Source organism: Barbus barbus (genome assembly GCF_936440315.1).
Source record: "Barbus barbus genome assembly, chromosome: 25".
Classification (NCBI taxonomy): Eukaryota; Metazoa; Chordata; class Actinopteri; order Cypriniformes; family Cyprinidae; genus Barbus; species Barbus barbus.
Window position 1 is genome coordinate 13,282,567 of NC_136753.1, and position 25,492 is coordinate 13,308,058.

The 25,492-nt window shown below is 37.9% G+C and overlaps 2 protein-coding genes across 2 annotated transcripts in view; both read right to left on the reverse strand.

Annotated features, from left to right (window-relative positions):
- LOC306845480 (guanine nucleotide-binding protein G(I)/G(S)/G(O) subunit gamma-12-like) overlaps nt 1-18,717 on the reverse strand; it is a 47,716-nt gene extending 28,999 nt beyond the window's left edge. The window contains exon 1 of the mRNA XM_079378322.1: nt 18,500-18,717. The gene's annotated coding sequence lies outside the window, so the exon portion shown is untranslated. The remainder of the gene's footprint in view (nt 1-18,499) is intronic.
- Nucleotides 18,718-19,206: 489 nt separating this feature from the next.
- Nucleotides 19,207-22,340, reverse strand: LOC306845481 (protein Dr1-like). The gene is made up of 4 exons (XM_079378323.1): nt 22,091-22,340; nt 21,629-21,995; nt 20,524-20,687; nt 19,207-20,375 (listed from the first exon to the last, which is right to left on the reverse strand). The coding sequence occupies exons 2-4, from the start codon at nt 21,846-21,848 to the stop codon at nt 20,229-20,231; spliced, it is 531 nt and encodes a 176-aa protein (XP_079234449.1). The 5' UTR covers nt 21,849-21,995; nt 22,091-22,340; the 3' UTR covers nt 19,207-20,228.
- Between the last annotated feature and the right edge of the window lie 3,152 nt (nt 22,341-25,492).

Consider the following 25,492-nt stretch of genomic DNA (forward strand, 5'->3'; position numbering starts at 1 on the left):
GAATTTTGAACTCAACTCTATATTTAACAGGTAACCAGTTTAAGGAGATCAGAATGGGAGTGATATGTTCATATTTTCGTGTCCGAGTCAGGAGTCTAGCAGCAGCATTCTGGACTAGTTGTAACCAATCCAGAATTGACTTATTAATACCGCAATAGAGCGAATTACAGTAATCTAGACGCGAGAGTAACAGCGCGTGGATGATTTTCCGGGTATCTGAAAAATTTAAAAATGGTTTTACTTTTGCAATTTGACGTAGATGGAAAAAACAAGGTCGAACCACAGAATTGACTTGTTTATCCATTTTAAGCTCGTTATCAATTCGGAAGCCCAGGTTTTTGACACATGCTCTCATATTCGGTTCAAACTTTTTTAATTTTGTTCTAAGCATTGTCGTAGCAGATGTTGACCCAAATAGAATGATTTCTGTCTTGGATTCATTAAGATGCAAGAAATTTGAGGACATCCACTTTGTTAAGTCTTGAAGACAGGCTGTCAGAATTTCTAGGGCATTTCTAGTGATTAATCCCTGATAACAAAAAATAACAATGTAATGTTCTTTAAGTGTGCAAATATGTAAGAAATGATAAAAGTGGAAAAAGAGAGAGTTTATTTTGTACTGAAACTGGAATATTAACACTCATTAAACTGTGGGGGTGAGAGGACTGGCAAAGCTGCCTCCCTCTACTTTCCAACACATTAATAATCTCTGGCCACCGACAGCCACTGCCGCTGCAATTAAATTCTATTTATTTATGGCCAGACAAATATTTCCTTTTCCTCTGTCTGCCAAGAGACATCACTTCAAATGAACCTCAAAAACAAAAAAAAGAGAGAGGACAAAAAAACGCCATGAAAGGCAGACTGCAAACAGAATTTCAGGCATGTGGAGATTTTTCCTGTGAGGCCACAGAGGGTTTGGTCACATGCCGCTGACCTGTGATCATCACTGAATATATCTCATGTCCTGCTGAAGGCAAGGTTGCTGGAAATGATTCCAGATTACATACACATATATATTATACCGGCATCAACTGATAAGTTTCTTCTGTTTGGCCAATAAATGCCATAAGCGAGACTTTTATTTTAACAGCACTGAGAACATAACCACCTGACACACAGACACTCACAGTCTTCATTAGTTTACTGTCTTTGCTTAACAGTTCTGTCTAATTAGTAAAAGAAAGGAAAACACTATAATATTTTCTCATGTGCTTTTGGCATTCAGCAAATGCATGTGAATCAATATTTAATCCCTCAAACCTTGTAAACTTTCAGCTGTTAGAGTCTATGAAGTGTGCAATTGTAAAGAAAAAAAAAGATAAGAAAAAAAATGTAAAATTAGTTGTAGTATGTACTGTACATTGTTACCTGGTGTTTATTTGACAAGATATGATTCAAGTGCATACAGAATTACAAGATTATTGCATTAACTGTTTACTTACTGTTTTCTTACTTTTTAGTTGTTGTGGTTTTGTTTTTTACAATTTCTTTATTTGTGAAAACTAGTACAATAGGATTACAGGATAATAACAGGATTGTAATTTTTCTAATCATTTTACATGTTGATTCATGTCATTCGTCATAATTTAGTAAATATTATGTCAAATAAATATGCAGTTTATTGCAGCATATTTTGTTTAGTATCGTCAAATGAAATCTGTGTGAGGTATATTGTCTTTATATTAGCCATCAGCCACCTCTCCAAGATATCAGCATTGGCCATCAAAAGAAAATCTATATTGGTTGATGCCTATACTTTTTATTGTCCCTCAGATGAAAATCATATAGGAACTCATTCAGATAAGTAAAGTCTGCTAAAAATGTAACATTAAACTGCCACAAACAAACAGAGCAATGTTTTTTGTTTTTTCCATTGGAAACTGCAAACTTCAGCTTCTTTCGAGAAAACAAAAAAAAAAAAACTCATGAGCCCACATTTTGCCACTGAGACATGTTCTACAGCCCCATGTTTGGAGATTTTCTGATCCATGGAAGATAATGCATAAAAATGTCAATAAAGTTTCATAGTATAGGTACAGCTGAGATAAAGTTTAACATTCTGCATCATACCAACAGGCAAACTAAATACACAATAATTGCTAGCACGCATCTGGACTGGATCCCACGAATGACATGCATTGTCAGTGTGAGAAAGAAAGCCTGAGTTCCAGGAATGTGATCTGAGATGACCCAGTTAAAGGAGGTGAAATAGGCCAGTGTGACAAGGACCAGGTAACCCACACACAGCGCTCTGATACTCCCCAGATAATCTTACCACACGCTTCTGCAATGGACAAAAAAGTCAAATGTCCAAGCCCTGATTTTGACACTGTGGGTGGACAACAATATACTCATAAAGAGCACTTCCTGTTTCCTGCAAGTTAATTAGTGACTGTAAGATTTGGATTGGCCCTTTTCCCGGAGGAGAAAGCTGCAGAAGGTACATAACAACACAGGATTCAGACACTCTTATCAGAGCTATTACTGTTAAACAAATCTGACTGCTGTCAGGAGACCATGACTGCACAAGACATCCGACAGATTCAGCCATGAGGGAGATCTGTGAACGAATTAGCTCTGGTCCAAGTGTCTCAGTAGTATTGTGTGTCTGTGTGTGTTCATACCTCTCTGTATTAAACAACTCTTTAAAAACTGTCTTCAAAAACTTTGTGAGCAGCCTCAACAGACTGTCTCCAGAGGTGGCTGGCTTCCAAAGCAGCATGAGAACTGAAATCCTATACAAAAGTAAACTCCTGCAAACATGCTGCAAGGCAATGACCTGTTTTAGTCTAGTTTTTGTTCCATTTTCTGGGTAGTAAATTTTTTCATTACTTTGATATATATCTCTCATTTTAAATCTCTTTGGGCATTACATACCATTATAATGTACAACAAATAACAAGAAAAAACTATTACACATTGTGCAAAATATTTTTAACAAATACTACTTACTATGAGTTTAGCATGTTGCTAAGCTAATCACTACTGATGCTGTAAAAAAATTTTTTTTAATCCATTTTGGCAGTTTATTTTCATGACAATGACATTTTGGGGACCTGAAAACTTTTGAAAACGGGTTTCAATGTTCACGTTTTTGAAAACAATATAATTACCACCGAACAACACATACATTTGTAAAACCTTACATAAATTTGTAAAAATGGTGATGTCTTCCACACATTATTATAGGCCATTATTATATTTCAACGATCTAAGCGCATGGTCTAAAGTCACGGCACAGCTGCACAGGGCGTGTGCGAATCCTCTTTTGTTAGTTTAACGATGGGATAAATGGTCGGCGCATGGTCTAAAAGGGTTGTCCCTATTCTCTTAATGAGTAATGGGTGTGTTTTGGGCATAACGTGCAATAAACCAATCAGAGTCTCATCTCCCATTCCCTTTAAGAGCCAGCTGCGCTCGCGCCATGGCAGATTTGCTATTTACACAGCAGAATTTGCAAGCGCAAAGACTGAACGTGTCTCCAGAAAGGAAAGGAAACGGAGCTGCTCGTGCGAGAGCAAATAGGTAAGCTAATTCTGATACATGCAATGACTATCCATTATGACATGTAGGCATTTTTATATTTATGTAGCCTACACAATAATAATCTTTTACATTGTAATCCTTTAATTTTTAATATTTGGCATGTTTGTGTGCTGCTGCGTGTCCCTGTGTGTGTAATAAGCAAAGTGTACGTGTGTTGTGGACCAGCTTATAGGCGCATATTACTAATGCACGCTATAACACACCTGAACATACCTCGTTTTCAGACCAGCACGCCCATGGGTGCACAAATGGGCATAAATGCATTTGCTACAACGTGGCGCAGGATGTGAAAATGATAACTGTGTCAGGCTAAAACTAGCAAAAATCACGTGTCGTGCCTGGTGCCGCATTGCACAGGGTGTATGATAGGGCCCTATGTGTTTAGTCTATAGGTGCACATAGTCTATGTGCAAGGAACCTAATTAGCGCAACATGGCCACAATTTAACTAAAATGAGGGAACAAATTAGTAAATCGTAGCTACAAATGAACTAAAATGAGGAAACACATTTGTGGCCACAAATTAATAAATCATGGGAACTTATTTCATAGCCACCACATTATATGCTTTTTTTCTTCTGCATTCCATGTGCAGGTCTCTTTACATTTATAATTAAACTGAACTTATTTTTTGGTCTTGAGTGAAATATATATAAACAGCATTCCTCTACCGTCTTATGAACACAATGCATTCTGGAACTGCCTTCTCCACTAAATAGAACACTGACTTGCAATGTATTTTTAAAATCAAAACAATTATAATATATTTGGACCAGCCTTCACATAAGGAATGCATATGATGCCTTTAAATGCTGCCTAGGCAGCTCACCAGGTTTTAGAACAGAGCTATTATGTGCACAAGCGGATGTGACTGATCCAGGCAGCAGACACGCAGGTAAGCGTGTCTCCCTATTTTCCCTAAATGAGGTCATGAGCTGGAACCTGCTCTACAAGTCACAAGATGCAGCTGGCAAGATTATTCCTCAGTGGCATAAACCAACAGACAATTAGACACATTTGTTTCTCTGTCACAGATTACACTGTACATTGCTTCAATTGTTTTAATACTGAGCTTATGATATTTTCTGTTCCCTTTAATTAAATTAAACGTTTTGCACTTTTAGATTTTCAGTTCAAGTCAAATTAAACGTCAATGCATATTTGAACTTTGACTGTGAATGCAAAATTGTTTGTCTTGCACTTCCTCTAAAACAATGTTCCTTTTCCACTGTTTTCAGGGAAGCTGCAAAGGGTGCTATCACAAATATCATAAATGCTATCTTACAAATGTCAAATCTCATTTTCCACCCATGTTGCCATCAAATTGTCCAAAAATCCAAAACATTTAAAATTTGTTTTCAGTAAATACTTTTTTCCTATACATTCACGCACATTTTCATCTATCAAATGTGTGAGATCTATGCAAACAAGACATGCAACGAGAATTCTTAAGAAATTGAATTTTTCAATAAAGCATGTAAAAATGCAGAGGAGTTTTTGTCTTCATTGCTATGTATTTTTATATGTATCAATATATAGCCTATATATGGAAAACTATAAGCCTATAGTTTTCCATATATGGAAATGTATAACTTAATATATCGCATTATATTTTCCAGTATATTCCCATATATATATTTTTGTTTCATAAGGGTTTAGAGAGAGGGACATATTTGTATGGCAAACTGCAATTCACAATGACTTTAAATGACTATTTTGTACATTTATTAAACTGTTTTCTTTTGGTACTACTGGCTCATCCTCAAAGTGCAGCTGATTTCAGGTTTTGTTATTCTTGTTGTACATTTTGTCTCCACAGTGTAGGCAAAACATGACCCTCACACACACACACAGGAACAAGGAACTTCATATTCTCTTAACAAGCAACTACAAAGTTATCTGTGGTCAGCACCCGCACTAACAGACAGAGAGAACAACAAACACTAAATGAAGCACTTCCTCATTTTCCTGTGGGGCACACTACTACACACATGATCAAAAAGACCAGTCCTACAAAGCCAAGTAACATCACTTCCTGCCAGGCCACGCCTGTCTGCGCTTTGGGCCGGTTTGCGTGGATGTCAAGTGAGTGTGACTGTGCAGAGGATGTGGGAGAGTGTGAGTCTATGTGCTTGAGAAGGGGGAGCTAAAAGAATGGTGGACGGAACTCAACCACGTTCATATAAATGCTTTGCCCATATATGTGCAGGTGTTTGTGAAACAGGAAGGTAGAGATGTCTTGAATGGGAAGGGCCTATAATAAAGAGATCATGAAGTAATGTAGGCCAAATGTGTAATTTCTCACGTTGGCATAGTGCTATTTTAATTTTATTTATATACTATTGTAGTATCAATTTTTTTTTCATATTTTCAGTTTTTATTTTAATTTGTTTATTTATTTTTTTAGTAGTTTTCTGTGCCTGTTATTTTTTATTATTTTTTAATATGTGACCCTGGACCACAAAACCAGTCATAAGGGTCATTTTGTTTTGGGGGGGGGGGGATTTATACATACTCTGAAAGCTGAATAAATAACCTTTCTATTGATGTATGCTTTGTTAGGATAGGACAATATTTGGCCAAGATCCATCTATTTGAAAATCTGGAATCTGAGGGTGCAAAAAAAAAAAAAAAAATTGGAGGGGGGGGAATCACCTTTAAAGTTGTCCAAATGAAGTCCTTAGAATTGCATATTACTAATCAAATTAAGTTCTGATATATTTACGGTAGGAAATTTACAAAATATCTTCATGGAACATGATCTCTACTTAATTTTCTAATGATTTTTGGCATATAAGCAATATTGATCATCTTGACCCATACAATGTATTTTTGGCTATTGCTACGAATATACACATGCTACTTATGACTGGTTTTATAGTCCAGGGTCACATATATGCATGTATAGTTTCATTTTTTTATATTTAATTTTAAAGTTTTGGTAATTTTGTAACCTTAAAAATGAAAAGAACTGTTAAAAAAATAGAATAAATATATATGCATTATAATTTTTTATTTAATTGAAGATTTATTTCAATTAACAACACTGTTCACATCTCACTTGTGGGTATTTCATACGTTCATAGAAGACAAAAACAAATAAACTCGTGCAAACGCATATTGTTGCATGTATCTCCTGCAGGCACACAAATGCATTCCTAACCACACATTCTGCTTAAAAACTTCCACAGGATACCAGAGTTGCTTCCACGTCTCTTGCACATACATTTCCCAAAGACGAATTCACATTCACATCCGCTGTGCCTATTATAGCATATCATTAATGCAAGCCCACCAGCCAAGAGCACACACGGTTATGAGCTCTGAGAGAGCGAGCCATTGATCCACACAAAAGAAAGACTGAAACCAAAACCGGCTGCTCTTGTTGTCCTGCAAGAAGAAGGAATTTTTCCCACACTTCCTCCAGCAGGGGTGAAAACAGCCTTTCTCAGCCAAGAAGAGCCTCCCTCCTCTAAAGCAGCTCAATATGACACTCCATCACAGATTGTATTACACTTTATGCATTCCAGCCCGCTCTCTGTTTAAACATTTAACAAATACACTTTTATTCATGTGAACTACAGCTGTGTTCTGAGTAACCATAAGCACACCTGACCTGCCTTCACTGATATGCTTGAGCATGTTATTACAATACTAGGCTAGTTTTGACAATGAAACTTCAGATTTTCACAAAGAATTTTGTTTTCTAAGGAGTGGACACCACAACAGGGCCTTCATTCTGAAAACACTTTATTCCTCTGGGAGAAGTGGAGAAGAGATGAAGGAGCAATAAGCATAATCATTCCAGCATGCAAATAGTCTAATATAATACCAAATAATGGTGGGATTAAATTAGATAATATACAGAACTATACTATATACACGCTGGACCTGGTGCACAGCAATTAAAGAAGCCAGTCGTTTTGTTGAAGGAAACTTGATGTTGAAGGAATATAAAACTCTTTTACAGCTCTGTGACTCCCCCTAGTGGAGAAAGTGGCTTCCATGTGAAATAAGATCATGTTAACCACCAATTGTAGCTGAAGATATCCAAAAGTAATAATATATAAGAAACTGTGTCCCAGGTCTTATAATTAGGATGAAGGGCCCTTTAAAGTTGTTCATGAGAGGAATTTTTGGTAACAATTTATTTTAAGGACTAATTCTTACTATAAACTAGTTGCTTAAGATCATGCATGTTCCTAGCATATTGGCTGTTTATTAGTACTTATAAAGTACATATTAATGCCTTATTCTGCATGACCATATTTTAGATCCCTTAATCCTACCTCAGACCGAAATTTAACAACTACCTTACTAACAGCTGATAAGCAGAAAATAAGGAGTTAATTACTAGTGAATATAAGGTGTAACCAAATTTTCTAACTTTTAGATATCCCTTCTTAAAATAAATAATTTTGTTTAAATAATTGCTTTATATTTTACATTGCACTCAAGCCAAAAGAAGTGATTAAAACAATTCTTGTAAATATATAGCTTTCTAGTAAGCTGACTTTTATTTACTCTGACTTGCATTTATTCTGTCTGCTTTTAAACTAATATTTGATGCATAGACCTGAAAAGAACATTTTAACTCAAATTTTAATTAATTGTATAGTGCTTTTCACAATAAATATCATTCAATATATAATCACTCTTAACTTATTTTAGACTATGTTCGGATGGATGGATGGATGGATGGATGGATGGATGGATGGATGGATGGATGGATGGATGGATGGATGGATGGATGGATGGATGGATGGATGGATGGATGGATGGATGGATGGATGGATGGATGGATGGATGGATAAAGCAAATACAAAATACAAGCATTTTTCTATATATCAACACTGATGATGTGTCCAAGGTCGTGCATCAGAAGATGTTTTCTGTAAACTGAAATACTCTGGGAGCACCAGTGACAACCAGGAATAGACTGGGTGACGACGACCACGAAGAGGGTGGTGACATCTGGAGAGACAGATGACGGCCGGAGAGACGGCAACCTGGAGTGGAGAGGGTTGGCAGCCCAAACCATGTCTTCTGTAAGGAAGAACCCAAAGTGGCCCAAATCCTCCAAGAGAGTTGAGTGGCAACAATTTGACAAGGATGTAAGCCAGGTCCTGGAGGGAACAGCTAAGGGGGATGTGGGCCACCGACTGAGAACGATGACCACCCTCATAGTGAACATCGGAGCTGAGCGATTTGGAACTGAGGCATCCAAGCCTGCTCCATCGGCATATGCTCCAAGCCACAGAGCAAGGAAAATCCAATGCCTCAGGGAAGAACTCAGGCTGCTAAAGAGGCAATACAAGTCAGCGGGGGAAGTCAAGAGAGCCGGCCTAGCAGACCTGAGGGCAATCCTAAGGAAACAACTCTTGACCTTATGGAGGGCAGAGTTCCACAGAAGGAGGCGGAAGGAGAGAGCCAGGAAGAGGGCAGCATTCTTGGCCAATCCATTCAAGTTGACCAAGCAGCTCCTTGGCCAGAACCTGCTCCAAGGAGGCCATAAACGACCACCTCAAGGCCACCTATAGTGACACCATCATAGAACAACCGCTGGGTCCATACGATGCGCTGAGAACACCACCAGAGCCTTCATCAGACTTTGACCTGAAGGAGCCCCGCCTAAGGGAAGTGGTGAGGACAGCAAGATCGAGCTCAGCACCAGGCCCAAGTGGAGTGACCTATAAGGTGTATAAGAACTGAGAGGGAATATCGCCCAGCCATGGAGGTATGCTAAGGGAGTGTGCATACCAAAAGAGGTGAAGTCTGAGAATATCGACCAGTTTTGGGTCATCTCCTTGCTCAGTGTGGAGAGTAAAATCTTCTTTAGCATCGTGGCTAAGAGGCTCTCCAACTTCCTGTTGAGCAATAAGTATATCGACATGTCTGTGCAAAAGGGAGGTATGCCAGGTGTTCCCGGTTGTTTGGAACACACAGGCGTGGTAACCCAGCGCATCAGGGAAGCAAGAAAAGGTAGAGGGGACCTGGCTTTTCTGTGGCTGGACTTCACCAATGCCTATGGCTCAATACCCCACATGCTGGTGTAGGTCGCACTGGAGAAACACCATGTACCACAGAAGGTGAAAGATCTCATCCTGGACTATTACAGCAAGTTCAGCTTGAGAGTTTCTACTGGCCAGCTAACATCTGACTGGCACCAGCTGAAGGTCGGGATAATCACTGGCTGTACCATCTCAGTGACCCTCTTTGCGCTGGCAATGAACATGCTGGTCAAGGCAGCTGAGACAGAGTGCAGAGGTCCCCTTAGCAGGTCTGGAGTAAAGCAACCTCCCATAAGAGCCTTCATGGATGACCTCACAGTGACAACAACAGCAGTACCAGGAGCCAGGTGGATCCTTAAGGGGTTGGAGAGACTCATGTCATGGGCACGCATGAGCTTCAAACCTGCAAAGTCCAGGTCTTTGGTTCTAAAGAAGGGGAAGGTTACAGACAGATTCCGCTTCAGGCTGGGAGAACACCAGATCCCATCAGTCACTGAGAGACCAGTGAAGAGCCTTGGGAAGGTCTTCAACTGCAGACTGAATGACAGAGATTCCATCAAGGCAACCGGTGCTGACCTGGAGGGATGCTTGAGAACAGTGGATAAGTCTGGGCTCCCTGGAAGATTCTAGGCCTGGGTCTACCAGCATGGAATCCTCCCAAGAATCCTCTGGCCTCTGCTTATCTATGAGGTCCCCATGACTGTGGTGGAAGGTTTTGAGCAAAAAGTGAGCAGCTATCTACGTAGATGGCTGGGTCTACCGCGTAGCCTACACAGTATCTGGCTATATGGGAACACCAACAAGCTCAGGCTCCCTTTTAGCTCAGTCAGGGAGGAATTCATCGTTGCACGGGCACGGGAACACCTGCAGTACTCTGGATCCAGAGATGCCAAAGTGTCCGGTGCAGGGATCTTTGTGAAGACAGGGAGGAAGTGGAGGGCAGCTCAGGCAGTTCAGCAAGCAGAGACTCGGCTGAAGCATAAGGCCATCCTTGGAACAGTGGCGCAAGGCAGAGCCGGACTTGGGAGCCTAAGAGTGACCCGATATGACTCCACCAGCAGAAAGGAGAGGCAGAGGCTGGTACAGGAGGAGGTGCAAACTTCAGTCGAGGAAGAGCAAACCAGCAGAGCAGTGGCCATGCGGCAGCAAGGCGCCTGGATGAAGTGGGAGCAGGAGATGGAGCGGAGCGTCACTTGGAAGGACATCTGGAAGTGGAACCCCCAGAGGATCAAGTTCTTGATACAGGGGGTCTATGATGTCCATCCAACCTGTGCATATGGGGCAAAACAGAAACACCTGCATGCCCTCTTTGTTCCAAAAGAGGGACATTAGAACACATCCTGAGCAGCTGCTCCAAGGCGCTGAGTGAGGCCAGATATCGATGGAGGCATGACCAGGTTCTCAAATCCATCGCTGAGGCAATCAGCAAGGGGATCCCTGAGCAACAGCTGGGCATAACAGGTGCTAACCGAAGAAGAGCCATAGGCAACAACGTGGAGGCAGCAGAAAAAGCTTCCAGATGGCTCTGGTTGAAGAGGGGAGAGCAGTGGGGACAGTAGTATGCCACTTGGACACAGGCCGGGGTCTGATCAGCCTCGGTTGGGTCGCCAGGACGAGGGTGTATGTTGTAAGACCCGAAACACCCAGTAACTCCTGGAAACAACACTGATGATGTGTCCAAGGTTGTGCATCAGAAGATGTTTTCTGTAAACATTCAAAAATAAATAAATAAACTTTTCTATTTTTATATATTTTAAAATGCAGTTTATTCTTATAATGGCAAAGCTGAGTTGTCAACATCCATTACTCAAAAAACTGTTCTTATTATCAATATTGAAAACAGCTGTGCTGATTAACATTTTTGTGGAAACAATGATCTTTTTTTTGAGGATGAACAGAATTTTTCTTTTTTGTAGCATTAAAAATGTCTTTACTGTTACTTTTTTAAAATTGATCAATTTAATGCATCCTTGCTCAATAAAACTATTGATTCCTTTAAATAATAATAAAAATAATCACCAAAAATATATTGCGAATATCCAATACTGAATTTCAACTACTGGTTATTGCAACCTTTATTGCTGGGTAATAATGAAACACAAATGTTTGGTCTCCACCAGGATAAACCAATACCTCCCAGCTGCTTAAAGGAACACTCCACTTTTTTTGGAAATAGGCTCATTTTACAACTCCCCTAGAGTTAAACAGTTGAGTTTTACATTGTGCACTAAGACCAACGGAAAATTAAAAGTTGCGATTTTCTAGGCCGATGTGGCTAGGAACTATACTCTCATTCCGGCGTAATAATCAAGGAACTTTGCTACCGTACCATGGGTGCAGCAGGCGAAGTGATATTACGCAGCGCCTGAAAGTAGCACCCAGCTATATCATAACTAGTTACCTATCTGGGGACTACTTTCAGGCACCCATGGTACAACAGCAAAGTTCCTTGATTACTATGCCGGAATGAGAGTATAGTTCCTAGCCATATCGGCCTAGAAAATCGCAACTTTTAATTTTCCGTTGGTCTTAGTATACGATGTAACTACAGAAGAGTCAAGCTTTAAATAGGAAAATTATCGAAACTCTTGGGTCATTTTTGATGACCAAATGCTAATGGTCTAATCCAATTCAATGATCTATGCTAAGTTACGCTAAAAGTGCTACCGCCAGACCCAGAGATAGGCTGAATGGATTCAAAAACGGTAAAACTCAACTGTTTTAACTCTAGGGGAGTTGTAAAATGAGCCCATCTCCAAAAAAGTGGAGTGTTCCTTTAAGTGATGTATCACACCGTCTACCACACCACAAGCTTACACCAGAACATTATGCTTGCATTGTGATTTAGGCTTATGTGTCCCTCTGTAAATAATGATTTTGTCCCAAATAAGATGCAGTAAATTAACTATTTGTATGAGCCAAGTGTAACTACATGTTTGCACCTTTCCTAAATGCCCTAAACTGTTTGTCACAACCACACTTCCAGTGAACATGAGGCAACACACAGTGTTTCATTACTGAATAAATACACTTTTTTTCACAAATTGGTGTCAATAATTCAGTGATCCCAATATTTATTTCAATATTCATTTTAACTAAATTAATTTATTATTATAACTGCAAATAAAAAAAATACAAAAAAAAATCTTTGTTGTAGGGGTGTGCGGTATGAAGATTTTTGATCGTGGGTGATAAAAATGTCTCCACGATCTGCTTTTGAAGAAATATCGTAGTATCAGGCTACAGCGCACATTCTATCAGTTACAGTTCTGGCGCCGCCGTATCAAGATACTGTACAACGCCACATACATTCATATCAGTGTTAACTCAGCGGTAGAGTTACTCTCACGAGACACTGCATTTATTGTCATTAAAGGGATAGTTCACCCTAAAATTAAATTTCTGTCATTATTTACTCACTCACATGTTGTCCTAAACCTGTATTAATTTCTTTCTTGTGCTGAACACAAAAGAAGATATTTTAAAGACAGTGGGTAACCAAACAGTTGCTGGTCCACATTGAATTTGATAGCAGGAAAAAACCAGCAACTGTTTGGTTTTCCACATTCTTCAAAATAGCATTTATGTTCAGCAGAAGAAAGAAACTCACTCAGGTTTAAAACTAATTTTGTGTGAGTAAATGATGGTATAAATATAAAACACTAGAACAGAATCGACAGACAGATGACAGATTTGTTATTTTTTAATGTTGAAACAACAAAAAGCAAAGGAAAAAAAACTCACTACTCTTGACTGAAAAAAATAATACAGTTGCTTTAATAGGAATCAATCTATATAGTGTTTTATTTTTATATTTGTTTAGTCAGTTTCTTGAATGCTCCTGGTAAATATGCCTATTGTACCTAAAAATAAAGCACTGTTTGTTTTATTTGTATATTATGTGTATTTGTAATGTTTATCTTTGTTCTTATTTTTAATAAAACACATAAAATAATGACAAAGATTTTTATCTTAACCCACTTTGGCCTAAATATCCACCATTCTTTTTTTATATTTTCTAACCTTGAAAGGCTTTGTCTTTATAATAGGGAAATTATTTTGGCTGCACTGCTCAGATAAAATAGTAAAACCAACATGACAAAGAATCGTGATAAAATCGTGATATTTCTAAAAAAAAAAGTGATATGATATTTTTGCCATATCGCCCACCCCTACTTTGTTGTTGTTGTTGTTGCAAATGGGACCACTGGTTTGAAATGGATTACAGGGGCAACTGGACAAGTGTCAATGTATCTGGTTGTTGTAGCCACATATATAAATGTTACCCTCCCATCCGCCCCATCTTGCTGATGAGCCGTACTGTGAAACAGCCAATCAGAGCAGAGCTCATTATTATTCATGATCCTGCCAAATAAGCCAATAACAGACCGTTTCATTCTAGAGAGAAATCCTAGGGTTGTAAATGGACATGTAAAATCGTTTCTGGAGATTTTTTGCCCTTACCTAAGCCACATACTTTCTATGTAGATATCAGAGAACAATTTAAAATACTGTATCGATGTATTCTATGGCACCCAAATCCGATAGCTAAATAGGCCCAAGACTGTGCACCCATTTAGAGGCACATTACCAAATGAATTCAAAGCAAACACACAGAATAAAAGCAACAATCTTTTCATGGAGACATTTAAAGTTGGTATGAATAATATAGTGAATGACCCCTCATCTGACATTGTTTGGGTAAGCAGGTAGTCCCACCTCAAACTCATGCTATTGGTTAACACGTCATAATGTTTTCAAAGTACCATAAAGCCAGAGTGTTTACATTTATCAGTAAAACTATTGAATGGATTACTTATAGTTGGCTCTGTACATTAAACTGCTATATTAATACAAAAAATGAGACACTTGACCTTTAAAGGTCAAAAACTTCAAAACAAAGAAACAAATCAGCCATAACACACCACTGCAAATCAATCTATGGAAAAAAGTAATAACTCTGGCGTTGCTGTGATCAACAGAGCAAGGCTGCTTACTGATGAGAATAACTGCTGCTTAGAGATCAACAGGCCAGTGGCACAATGCGTCACATCCTAGCACAGGGTGTTTATAAAAGGGACAGAAACTATGTTTCTTCATGTCTGTCATAACACATTTATTGCCTTGTGTGGCTTAATCATCCATTGATAAAAGAAAGATGACCATACATATATGGAGAAACTGAGATTCAGTGCCAACAGGCTAAAATAAGCAAGCACTAAACTTTCACTGACAGCTCTATTTTGGGGCAAAAACTCGGCCTTTGCAGTTTTCATGCTACCATATTAGAAAGGTTGCACCATGCGAGCAATTTCAGTGATGAAGCATTGGGAGGACACAGACGATGATATCAGGAATCACATATTAAAACTATACACTACCAGTCAAACATTTTTGAACAATAAGAATTTGAATGTTTTTAATGTCTCTTTTTTTTTTTTTTAAGAAGTTTCTTCTGCTCCCCAAGCCTGCATTTATTTGATCCAAAGTACAGCAAAAACTGCAAAATTTGTAAAAAAAATAAAAAAAATCTCTATTTAAAATAGCCTGTTTTCTATTTGAATATTTTTTAAAGTGCAATTTATTCCTGTGATTTCATAGCTGAATGTTTAGCATCATTAACCCAATCACATGATCCTTCAGAAATCATTCTAATATTCCGATTTGCTGCTCAAAAAAACATAATATTTTCAATAAACATTTTAATAGTAACAATATTAATTTCTATAATTTACCCCCGTAAAACACCCCCGTACTCAACCATTTTAAATATTAATATTATTAATAATAATAAATGTTTCTAGAACAGTAAATCAGCATATTAGAATGATTTCTGAAGGATCACTTGACACTGAGGACTGGAGAAATGATGCTGAAAATTCAGCTTTGATCGCAGGAATAAATGACATTTTAAAACATATTCAAATAGAAAGCAGTTATTTTAAATAGTAAAAATATTTCACAATATTACTGCTTTTGCTGTATTTTTGGATCAAATAAATGCAGGCTTGGTGAACAGAAGATAATGATTTAATAAATAATAAAAATCTTACTGTTCAAAAGCTTTTGACTGGTAGTGTACATAAAGTCTGCCTTTCATGCAGTGTGTAACACAGCTCTAGGTGAATAAAAACATCCTGCAAAATTTTAAATCGGAAAGTGCACCGTATATAAAGTTATTGTCTCTCAAAATAAAGAGCCGACTGAAGCATTGAAAACAGTTGTTTTTAAAACAATCCCAAGCCGTTTCATGTTGACATCAGCATGAAACATTAGCATATTGCCCGCCCACTTGTTGGAGTGTTCTGGTTAATCTGAATGAAAATGCAAATTCATTCTTTGCCACTTTTCCCACTTTTGGTGTGGTAAAAATAGCGCTTTCCCCAAAGTAGGGCAACGCTGTACATAAAGCAGCACTGCGTTCACAAACGCTGCGTCACGCAAACCCCCCTCCTGGTTTGGAAAAATTATTATTTCATTTTAAAATTTTATTATTTAATTATTATTATTATTATTTAAATTACTATATTATTATTATTATTATTAGTTATTGAGCAAGTAGGTAAAAATAAATGCATATTATAAGTCAATAAAAGTTTTTTTGGACCTTGCATGCAATGTCAGCCTGTTGTTGGGGACTCCCAAAAACCAAAATATGAACATTTTATTACCCATAATAGGGGCACTTGAATGTGTTTCCACATTGTCAAAATGATTTAACATGTTTTAGCATGTTGTTAACATGTTTTAAAACATTTTTAATATTGCTGCATCCTAATTTGCACACCATCTGTCCTAATTAGTACTCTAATTAGAATTAATGTATCCCAAATCGTAGTACATTGAAATAAAGGTATATTCCGAAGGTACATGAAATGTTATTTTTGGTGGAAATTCAAAGTGCAAATCCATGCACACACTAATAGCTAATACTACCAGTGCCCACAACCCAGTGCACGTCGGATGAGGATTCAACAGAACTACAAGTGTTTAAAAAAAACACAAAAATAGCAGATATGCGAGGCTGACAGTTTAGTAGAGAAAGGGATTTGAGTAATTAATCAAAATCTAACCTGATAAAAAATAATGTTATCTGCAGTATATTGCAACAACACTGTGAACTTTATAAAGATATATTTAGTAATTAACTTTAAAATGCATCGAGCAAACACATGAGGAGAGCTCTAGGAATGAAAGACTAGAAGGTCAATGTGTCGCTTCATTTCTGTCCAATGCAGTATGAAATTAAACTAAATGTGATGTTAACTGTGACAAGATGAGTGACAGGACTGTTTAAATGGTGATAGGATGAACAGTCTATCTATCTATTGACCACTCCCTCTATAATTTTACAATATAAATGCAAACAATATCAATAAATATCTTACTAAAAAAAGTTAACTTACATGTCATGTGACTATAATAACCAACATCAGAAAACCTTGGAAATGTGTTGTTAAATTATTGAAAGATTATCTTAAAAGCTCAGGGAACACTTCAAGTAAATATTTTACGTCTATGGGGTTCGGTGGACAAAAAAGTCTGAGAACCTCTGATCTACTCAGAGGGACAGAAAGGGATCTAAAAAGCAGAAACCTCATTCTGTCAATCCACAAGACGACGACTTTTCATTTATTGATATTGATTAATGTTGAATATATATTGGCCGAATGAAAACACTTAAAAGTTCATCTCTAAAAACATGAATAATTTTATAAAAAATGTTAAAGGTAATCTTTAGCAAATCCCAAAATGAATGTCCATTGCAGAGCAATCAGATTACGTAAAGAGGGAAAACCAATGGCTAACATTGCAACTTGCGTGGACCTGAAGCTGGACCAAACTGGTAAATCCACATTTATTGATCAACTCCCCCCATTCCTCACATGACTCTGGGCTGATAGCATGTAGTATTCAGACAGAAATTATCTCACTTATATAAACTTTAAGTATCAATACTCTTTATGTTTTGCACACTGCAGATTTCCTATAAGAAATAACGGGAAAACTTTATGACATGAAATGGTGGGGGTGGTGTGAACTAGGCTATACCTATTTTCATGAGCTATATAAATCCAACCAGAAAGGCCAATAAATGAATTAAGCATGGAAAGCTGGTAAAGAGTGACAAGACAGTATCAACAGCCTAAAAACATCCACAGCCATTATTTCAAATGGGGAGTAAATACAATATTATATTAATATCTTGTAGCAAACATTCCCAAAATAAATAATATATAATGCCACTGACAGAACAGACTCGGATTTCCACACCATTTCTTTTTTCTTTTTATGAGAATACCCAGAATACCTATTCAAGTCTAACCTGAAATGTACTGCCTGCATTTAACAGATCAATGTGCAAAGTCCTTTACAGTTAGTTTACATATCTGGTTCATATCAGATGGAATGAATGAGTTTGTTCTGGCTTTCTTCTTGGATGACATGAACTACGATCTTGAATTTCCTGTGATATCTCACATCTTGATTTGTTATTGCAGAACATTGATAATCATTCTTTCCAAAGCATAAAGAACAGAAGAAATGTAACGATAGTAGCTCCCATACAGGAATAATTTCTTCATATTACCAGATATAATCTTTCTAAAGGTGACAGCTAAACATCTCAGCTGATCTCAAACATATTGTAAGCAATGTAGCTGGAAACACATACAAAGCAAATAAACAAATGTACGTTACCACAAATCTCAACAGCCATGGTAATCATTGAACATGGGCTTCTGCTTACAGCAACTATCAAACACGAGACAGATAATATTGACTAAAGCCAGATCAAAACAATATGGTAAACAAATCAGCCGTGCAACAGTGTTTATAAACATGTACACGATTATTTACCCCTGAACAGAATATGACAGTGCAGTACACTTTTAAACGCCTTTATACATATTTTACACATGCTGTCAGTTTGACACTTACCGTATCTTGGCTGGGTTTAGTGGGGAGGAAAAAACGGCAATAGAAGAACAACCTTGGTGTAATACTGGCAAAACAGACCGTTCTGTCGATGGCAATTCTTCACAAGTGTATAAAGTTCGCCTGTAACAACTGTCACCTCAAACTTATTATTCTTGACCTGAATGCTCTGCAAAACTGTCTCTGTTTATCTGCTTCAGCCGAACTCTGAAACCGATCGACCTTTCACTTCTGTACGCGTAAATAAGGCGGAATGGTGGGAACGGTGGAGGACCGGAGCGCAACAGTTTCTCTACTATGGCAGAGGGAGAGCTTATGAATATTAATTAGGCCAAACAGACGTTGCCTGGTAACGTTCGGGCAGCGTCCAGTCACGTAAACTATTAATATTCATGAGCAAATGATTCAGCAAATCACTCTTGGCTACTGGGAGAACGTCAGATTGCCTCATTAATATTAATGTTTTAAGCCTTTGCCATAGCAGGACTATCGCCTCCACAGGAGCGCCATCTGTCGACGCACCGTAATATAACCTCCACCCTGTTCCAAAACTACAGGTCACTATTTCTATTTTCAGTTATACAAAGGTTTACATTTTCTGCATTATTTCGTTTTGTCATTTTTTTTAAATTCTGAAAATTACCATCAAAAACACTTTACTCAAAAGTTTTGTTTAAAATATTTTCATTAACAAAAACAAAACACGGGTTGTCTATAAAACGGGTTGACTTTATTGCTTAGAGAATACAGCTTACAGCTTTTGCAAAGGCATGTGAATACGCTTCTCAACTACACCTTACCAGTCATCACAAGATATGAATAAACCACACATTCACAACTCCACTTTTACACATTGCACCTGGAAAAAATCTGCTATCAAAACATTGTACGAAGTGAGTTACGGAGCGCTCAGTGCGATATGCAAAGAGCAAATACCATGAGCAGATTTCCGAAGCCTATCTGGTGACTGAATTTCCATAGTTTTTCTATCTTTGGTACTATGAGACAGATTTTATTCTGCACATGTAAATCTTTTCCTTGGAATACTGTTCTGAACACAGGGCAGGTAAAAGCCTATCTACACAATCTTTATCCTCACTTGAACTAAAAAGAACCAAAAAGCAACATCCTACATTACAAATCACATTCTCTGATCTCACTCAGCAGAACAAAGAGAAATACAGAAGCGGGGATGAACGGCTGTAAAAATCATTTTCCAAAAAATGTTCCCCAAATGTGTCTCTTTAAGCTATTTTACAAAGACAAATATAAGAGAAATACGCAAATCGCCTAAAACAGGATGCGATTCAAAACACCGGCTCCTGAAGTTAACCAACGACAATTAACATGGTGCGCCTCATGTCACAGTCACATCACATGACTTAACATCCTTCCCACACACAAACGCTGACACACGCAACTGCCTTCAATTAAATCAGGAACAAATGAGAAAGAAAAGAGGGATATTCAAAAGCTAATAATTCTAGTTAACAAGTGAATCGAGGCAAACATAGCAACAAATCACAGGAGAACACCCATGATTGCTCCTAAACCGTCAGTATGAATTTATACTGGTGATCTGGGATTTAAAAGTTTATATAGAAGAAAACACTGCAGAGGTCCCTCTCTGCTAAGGTTACAGAGAACAGAGCATGTGTGGGAGACCGAACATGTCTGTAAATATATATATTTGTCAATCTATCTGTGTGCTTCGGTGAAAGCCTGCCGGGATTCACATGTCGTCCTCTTCATCTTCATCCTGGGAAGATCCGGCCTGCTGAGCGGAACTGGCTGAAGCCGCCGCTAGCTGTGCCTGCTGGGCGGCCTGCTGCATCTGTAACCACTCCTGCTGCGCCAACTCAGCCTGCTGCTGCCGTGCCTGTAAAACAGCAGAACTTATCAGAAGAGCCACTTGAAATTACAGCGTTCTCATGCTGTTACACAAATACAAGGCATAAAATGGAAAGCCAAAGAGCACCGATTTCATCCTTTTCAACATGCTGTTAAAGCTCTTGCAGCATTTTTACCTTGGCAAATAATTCCTGTTGTTGACGGAGAAGTTCTTCCTCGGGTATGCCAAGGTTCTCTAGTCGGGAGTTGGCCTTCCTCCGTTTAAGTGCTACAGTTTTACACTCTTGCAGAACGTCTTTTACTTCGGCGATGTATGAGCCAAAACCTAGACTTTCAAGTGCTGAGGACAAAAATAAATTCACTGTTACATATATCTATTGGAAATCAAATGTACAACCAGTAAACCAAAAAATCATCACCTTCATACTTTAAATCTATATCATGACTGTAACAATCTTGTCTATCCATCTCCACCAAAATACTGAATTAATCTTTAGATTAACCTGTTTAAGTCTGCATGTTAATACAATCCAAGACCTTGGAAGACCTAAAGGGTTGCAGGTTCAAACCCACAAAGGGACAACAATCCAATCACCATTGTGGATTTGATGAACATATTTAAAGGGATAGCTCATGCTGCTCCAAACCTGTATGACTTATTTCCTACTATGGAACAAAGAGATACTGTGAAGAACTGCATACAATTTAAAACGTTTTTGCTCATAGAAATACAACACTGCACTAAAAAACACACACTACAACATTTTTCCAAAATTTGTGTTCCAAAGAAGAATGAAGAGCATACAAAAAAATAAAAAATCTCATCAGATGAGAGAGTTTAATATGGTCCCCCAGACCATCTTCAGCCAGTCTTCAAGACTGAACATTTAAAAATTGTGCAAAACCCCTTTAAAATCAGTCAAATTACTAAGCCTGACCAGGGGACAAATGTAATCAAACTAGTTCTTAAGATAAAGTCTTAACATATTGGCTATGTTTATGCAACTGGCCACAGAGTGGAAGAGTAGCTAAAATCAGCAGAGCAGTTTAGGCTGGTTTTTCATCATGAACTGTATGTAAAATGAGCCAATGACACCAAAGCATCAGAAGCAAGCAAGAAATACAGGTTTTGGAATAATATGAAAATTAATGTTAATTCTTGAGTGAACTAGCCCTTAACTCAAGCTTACTAACGCAAACTTTGAAAAAAATCCTCCACGTATCCAAATGGATTAATTAGCTGTTAGTGACCTCACAGTCATCAAGAAGTGACATCCTCACCGTTTATAACATGTTCTGGGGATATAGTCTTCTTCTCTGATTTATTGCAGATCTCGTTGGCCTCTGATGAGACGAGGTGAATGAACTCTGTGCAGCAGTTCACCACAAGCTCTCTGGCATCGTTCGCTACTCGTACATTGGGAAGCGTTTCTTTAATCATTTTATTGATCGCCGCCCTCGGGATCGTCAAATCATCGTCGTTGCCCGATGAAGAGGCCATGAGGGATGAGCTGTCCAGACGTTTTGAAGGGAATCGAAAGCAGGCGAGGAAGTTCAATGGGTTGTTAATGGAAAAAAACACCCACAGCGGCGACTTTGCGTGGAGATTCAAATGCTGTCGGCTTTCTTATAGCAGATCACTAAAACACTGTCAGAGAGAAGGCATACTTTTGAATATGTTTTTGAATTCAAATTCAGGCAAAGTGTGTGACACAAGGAAGGGAGGATGAGAGGAGTCGGTACCTTTCGGTTGATCAGTTCACGCTGACTCTCCACATCCACACATCAGAGCTGCTGTTCCTGTGCGCGTTTATATTCATGATTCAACTCCGATCATTCATTCTCAAGCTGCCTGGATAAACGCTCGGCTAAAACCCGGGGCGTATTTTTTTTAAGCATTCGAAGCTCTTAATTCATTACTTCACCCACTCGGTTAGCTATCAACGAAATAAACCCCACAATGCAACACTTCCGGATATCCGGTGATTCTCCTGCTTGTTATTGTTTCGTGGGGTTGCTCGACACTGTCGCCTTCTGTACGAAATGCAAATTACGAAATTTGATCTCGAGACGCTTTTATTACCCACAGCAACTCGAAATCTTTCTAACATTGTATCGTGTATACCCCTGACATTTTGTACTAAAAAAGAACAAAAATTAAATTGCAAGCTCAAGATTAAGGGAGGTCACGGGGTTATAGATTATAGTTTTTGGTCCAAGCAGCTTGCGTTTGTTTTGGTTTTCTTTTCTTCCTTCTTCCTTATGTTATGCATAATTATGTGATATAATAATATTCAGTTATAATTGTCACACACAGACAACAGGTGATGCACTCCAAATTCAAGTTTAGGTCATGGTTTAGGATGCTATAATCCTTTAACTGTGATTAGGACATTAACTTGAAACTTTTGGGGTTGTATTTGGTAGAAGAGCTGCATGCCTGAAAATAGAAGCAGAAGAATTTATCAGAATTTGTGAAAAACAGATCAAATCGTCATTCAGGACCCAGTTGTTCCAAAAATTTAATCTGGATTAGAATAATCCCTTGTTTTGCTATTCAGGATCAAGTAATCTTATTTCTGTGCCAGTTTTTCAAAGCAAAGTTGGATTAGATCAGCATGATACACTTGTTTAGATTACCAAATCTGGATTATCTGTGCTCTGAACTAATTATCACAATGTAGGCTTCTAAGTAAAGAACAATGGGTGGAACATTTAGCATGGAGTCAGTATTTTCAATTCAAATATGCACAAAACAGCACAAAATATCCAACAAATTACCCATTTTCATTTTTCAACAGCCAGAGCCCTAATCTGACCTACAACAAATAAATAAAACAAACAAATATACATCACAAATACATTGTGGATATTTTGAGCACATATTCTTAATTTAGACTTTTGAAGCCAGCTTTTAGGAGGCAGCTTTCAAATGTGGCTTTGGTTTGCAGTAGTTTGGTCAGAGTGATTTGTTACACTGCCAGACAAATTGTACTTCTGCTCTTTGAGTTTCTAATTTAAGAAGTGACTTATAGGCATCATCATCATCATCATCATTTAGCAAAGAATGCTTAAAGCTTGAGCCTTGGTGGCAATGACTACTGGATCTGCCAGTGAGGATTCACCTCCATCACCCTCTTCTGTCAAGAAGGCAATTTAGTTGATGTCAACTCCAATTTCTTTCTGTTATTCACTTTTCCACCCTGAATAGAGTTAAAAGTTCCTACAACTGAAGCATAAAGTCATAAAAGCATGAGTTTCTCCAACATTGGATCCACCACTCTAATGTAGTGGACATGGTAGTTTACTGGCCTTGAGCATAATTGATTCAATTAAACAGAAGCCAAAGCACATCAGCTAATTGATGTTTAATTGGTGTGTGTTTAAAAAAAAAAACACTTACACAGCCACACTATATAGCCTTTCCCTGCACTTTCAGTCCTGGGTGAAATCAGGATGGGAATCCGGTGTAAAACCTTTGCCAAATGGCTGTGTGGATAATTCCGCTCTGGCAACTCCTATGGGAGCAGCCAAAGTATAGAGAGAGAGAGAGATTGTTCACCCTTTCTTAAAATACTTACAGCGAGGCACTGACATGTCAGGTATTGCTCTTCGCCACCACTATTTTGGTAGGAGAGGATACCATCAAAGGGCGTGTGTTGAGCACACAAAACCACTGGAGCAATACACCAGGAACTGTACACTCGATTTTGCTTTGGTAATACTGATATTAAGAAAAATTTGTCAGGCCAAAACTTCAACCTGAAAGACCGAACCCAAAGGAGTGAACCCGAAGGAGTCACAGTCTGTCTGTGGAACAACACTGTCTCATTGCTCTTCTAAAAGCACAAAGTGAACTCTGGTGAAAGCTTTGTCAACTGCATTGGCCAACCTGGTCAATTTGTCTAATTTCCAAAGAATGTCCAGATTCTGCCCACACCAAGTATGAGGTTTATTCTTTTTTACTATTGCCCAATACTTTTCAACTGTCCATGGTTGCACGTATCCTGAGGGAGAGCGCTCTATAGAGTTCCAATCTGATCAGTATAATAGTGTTTTTTTTTTGGATCAAAGGTAAAGATCAAAGTTTTGAACAACACCTACAGACAATTAAACCATGATTGAATGACTGGATCTAATCCAATATCTGAATCTTTTTCAGTTTCTTTTTTACAACCCATGTTGAAGAATTGTTCTAAACTGAACAACTGGGCCAATAAGATAATTTCTGTTATTTGAATATTATGACAATTGTGATGTACAAAACTGGCCACAAGGTGGTGCTATAAGAAGAGATTTGAATTTTTTGTGCAGAATGCAGAAGCTTTATTTAAACCATTTTTATTCCCTCTGAATCCTCAAGTGCATGTAATCTAATGGCAACATGATGTTTGCACTTTTGTCCTCACCTTTTCCTTATCCTTGCCTGACACATGCATTTGCTATATAGCTCTTCAACTGTTCATGTTCTTCTTCCAACAGTTGGTAAAAGAATATAAAATTTTTATTCATGACATACATAGATTAATTGGCTAAAATCCCAAAATTAAGAATATAATCTCTTCCCTCATGTCCTGACTCTTCATATTTATTTTTTTATATTTTTTTTGTATCAAGGAATTTATCCAGATTAAGTTTGGCAGAGATTAAGTTTTGTTTGGTACTATAGGCTATATAAGGATAACCTACAGTCAAGGTAGATGACAAGACTTCAAGATGACCAAAAGAAAGAGAGAAAAGATTAGATGAACAATTAATTTATTCAGATGTCTTCAACTGATGGATAGAAATCAATTAGCGCAGGTAACTATTATGAAAATTTTGCAAACTTTTAGCTAACTCCGTGATTTATAATAAAAGATTGTACAGTATTTGGTATTATGCATTATTGCATTTATTCACATATAATGAAATTCTGAAATAATGAAAAAAGGTCAGCTGTCCTTGGAGGTATTCCAGAAAACAAGGTTAATTTAGTGCCATATAAATCCTGAACTCTCAGTTAATTAACATGTAGAACATGTGCGATTGATTGGCTCTAGAAAGGTGGTCTAGAGTTAAGGCTGGAATACACAACATGGCTTTTGCCCATGTTGTATATTCCAGTGTGTCCAGATTTTTTCAGTCTGGACACACTGATGCTAA

Bases quoted from the DNA above. Each gene is read 5' to 3' on its own strand.
- LOC306845481 (XM_079378323.1), bottom strand. From the start codon at position 21,848: ATGGCCTCTTCATCGGGCAACGACGATGATTTGACGATCCCGAGGGCG. The intron at 20,688-21,628 runs GTGAGGATGTCA...TTTTGTCCTCAG, and splicing joins CCCAGAACATGTTATAAACG to CACTTGAAAGTCTAGGTTTT. The intron at 20,376-20,523 runs GTAAAAATGCTG...GCTGTTTTACAG, and splicing joins AACAGGAATTATTTGCCAAG to GCACGGCAGCAGCAGGCTGA.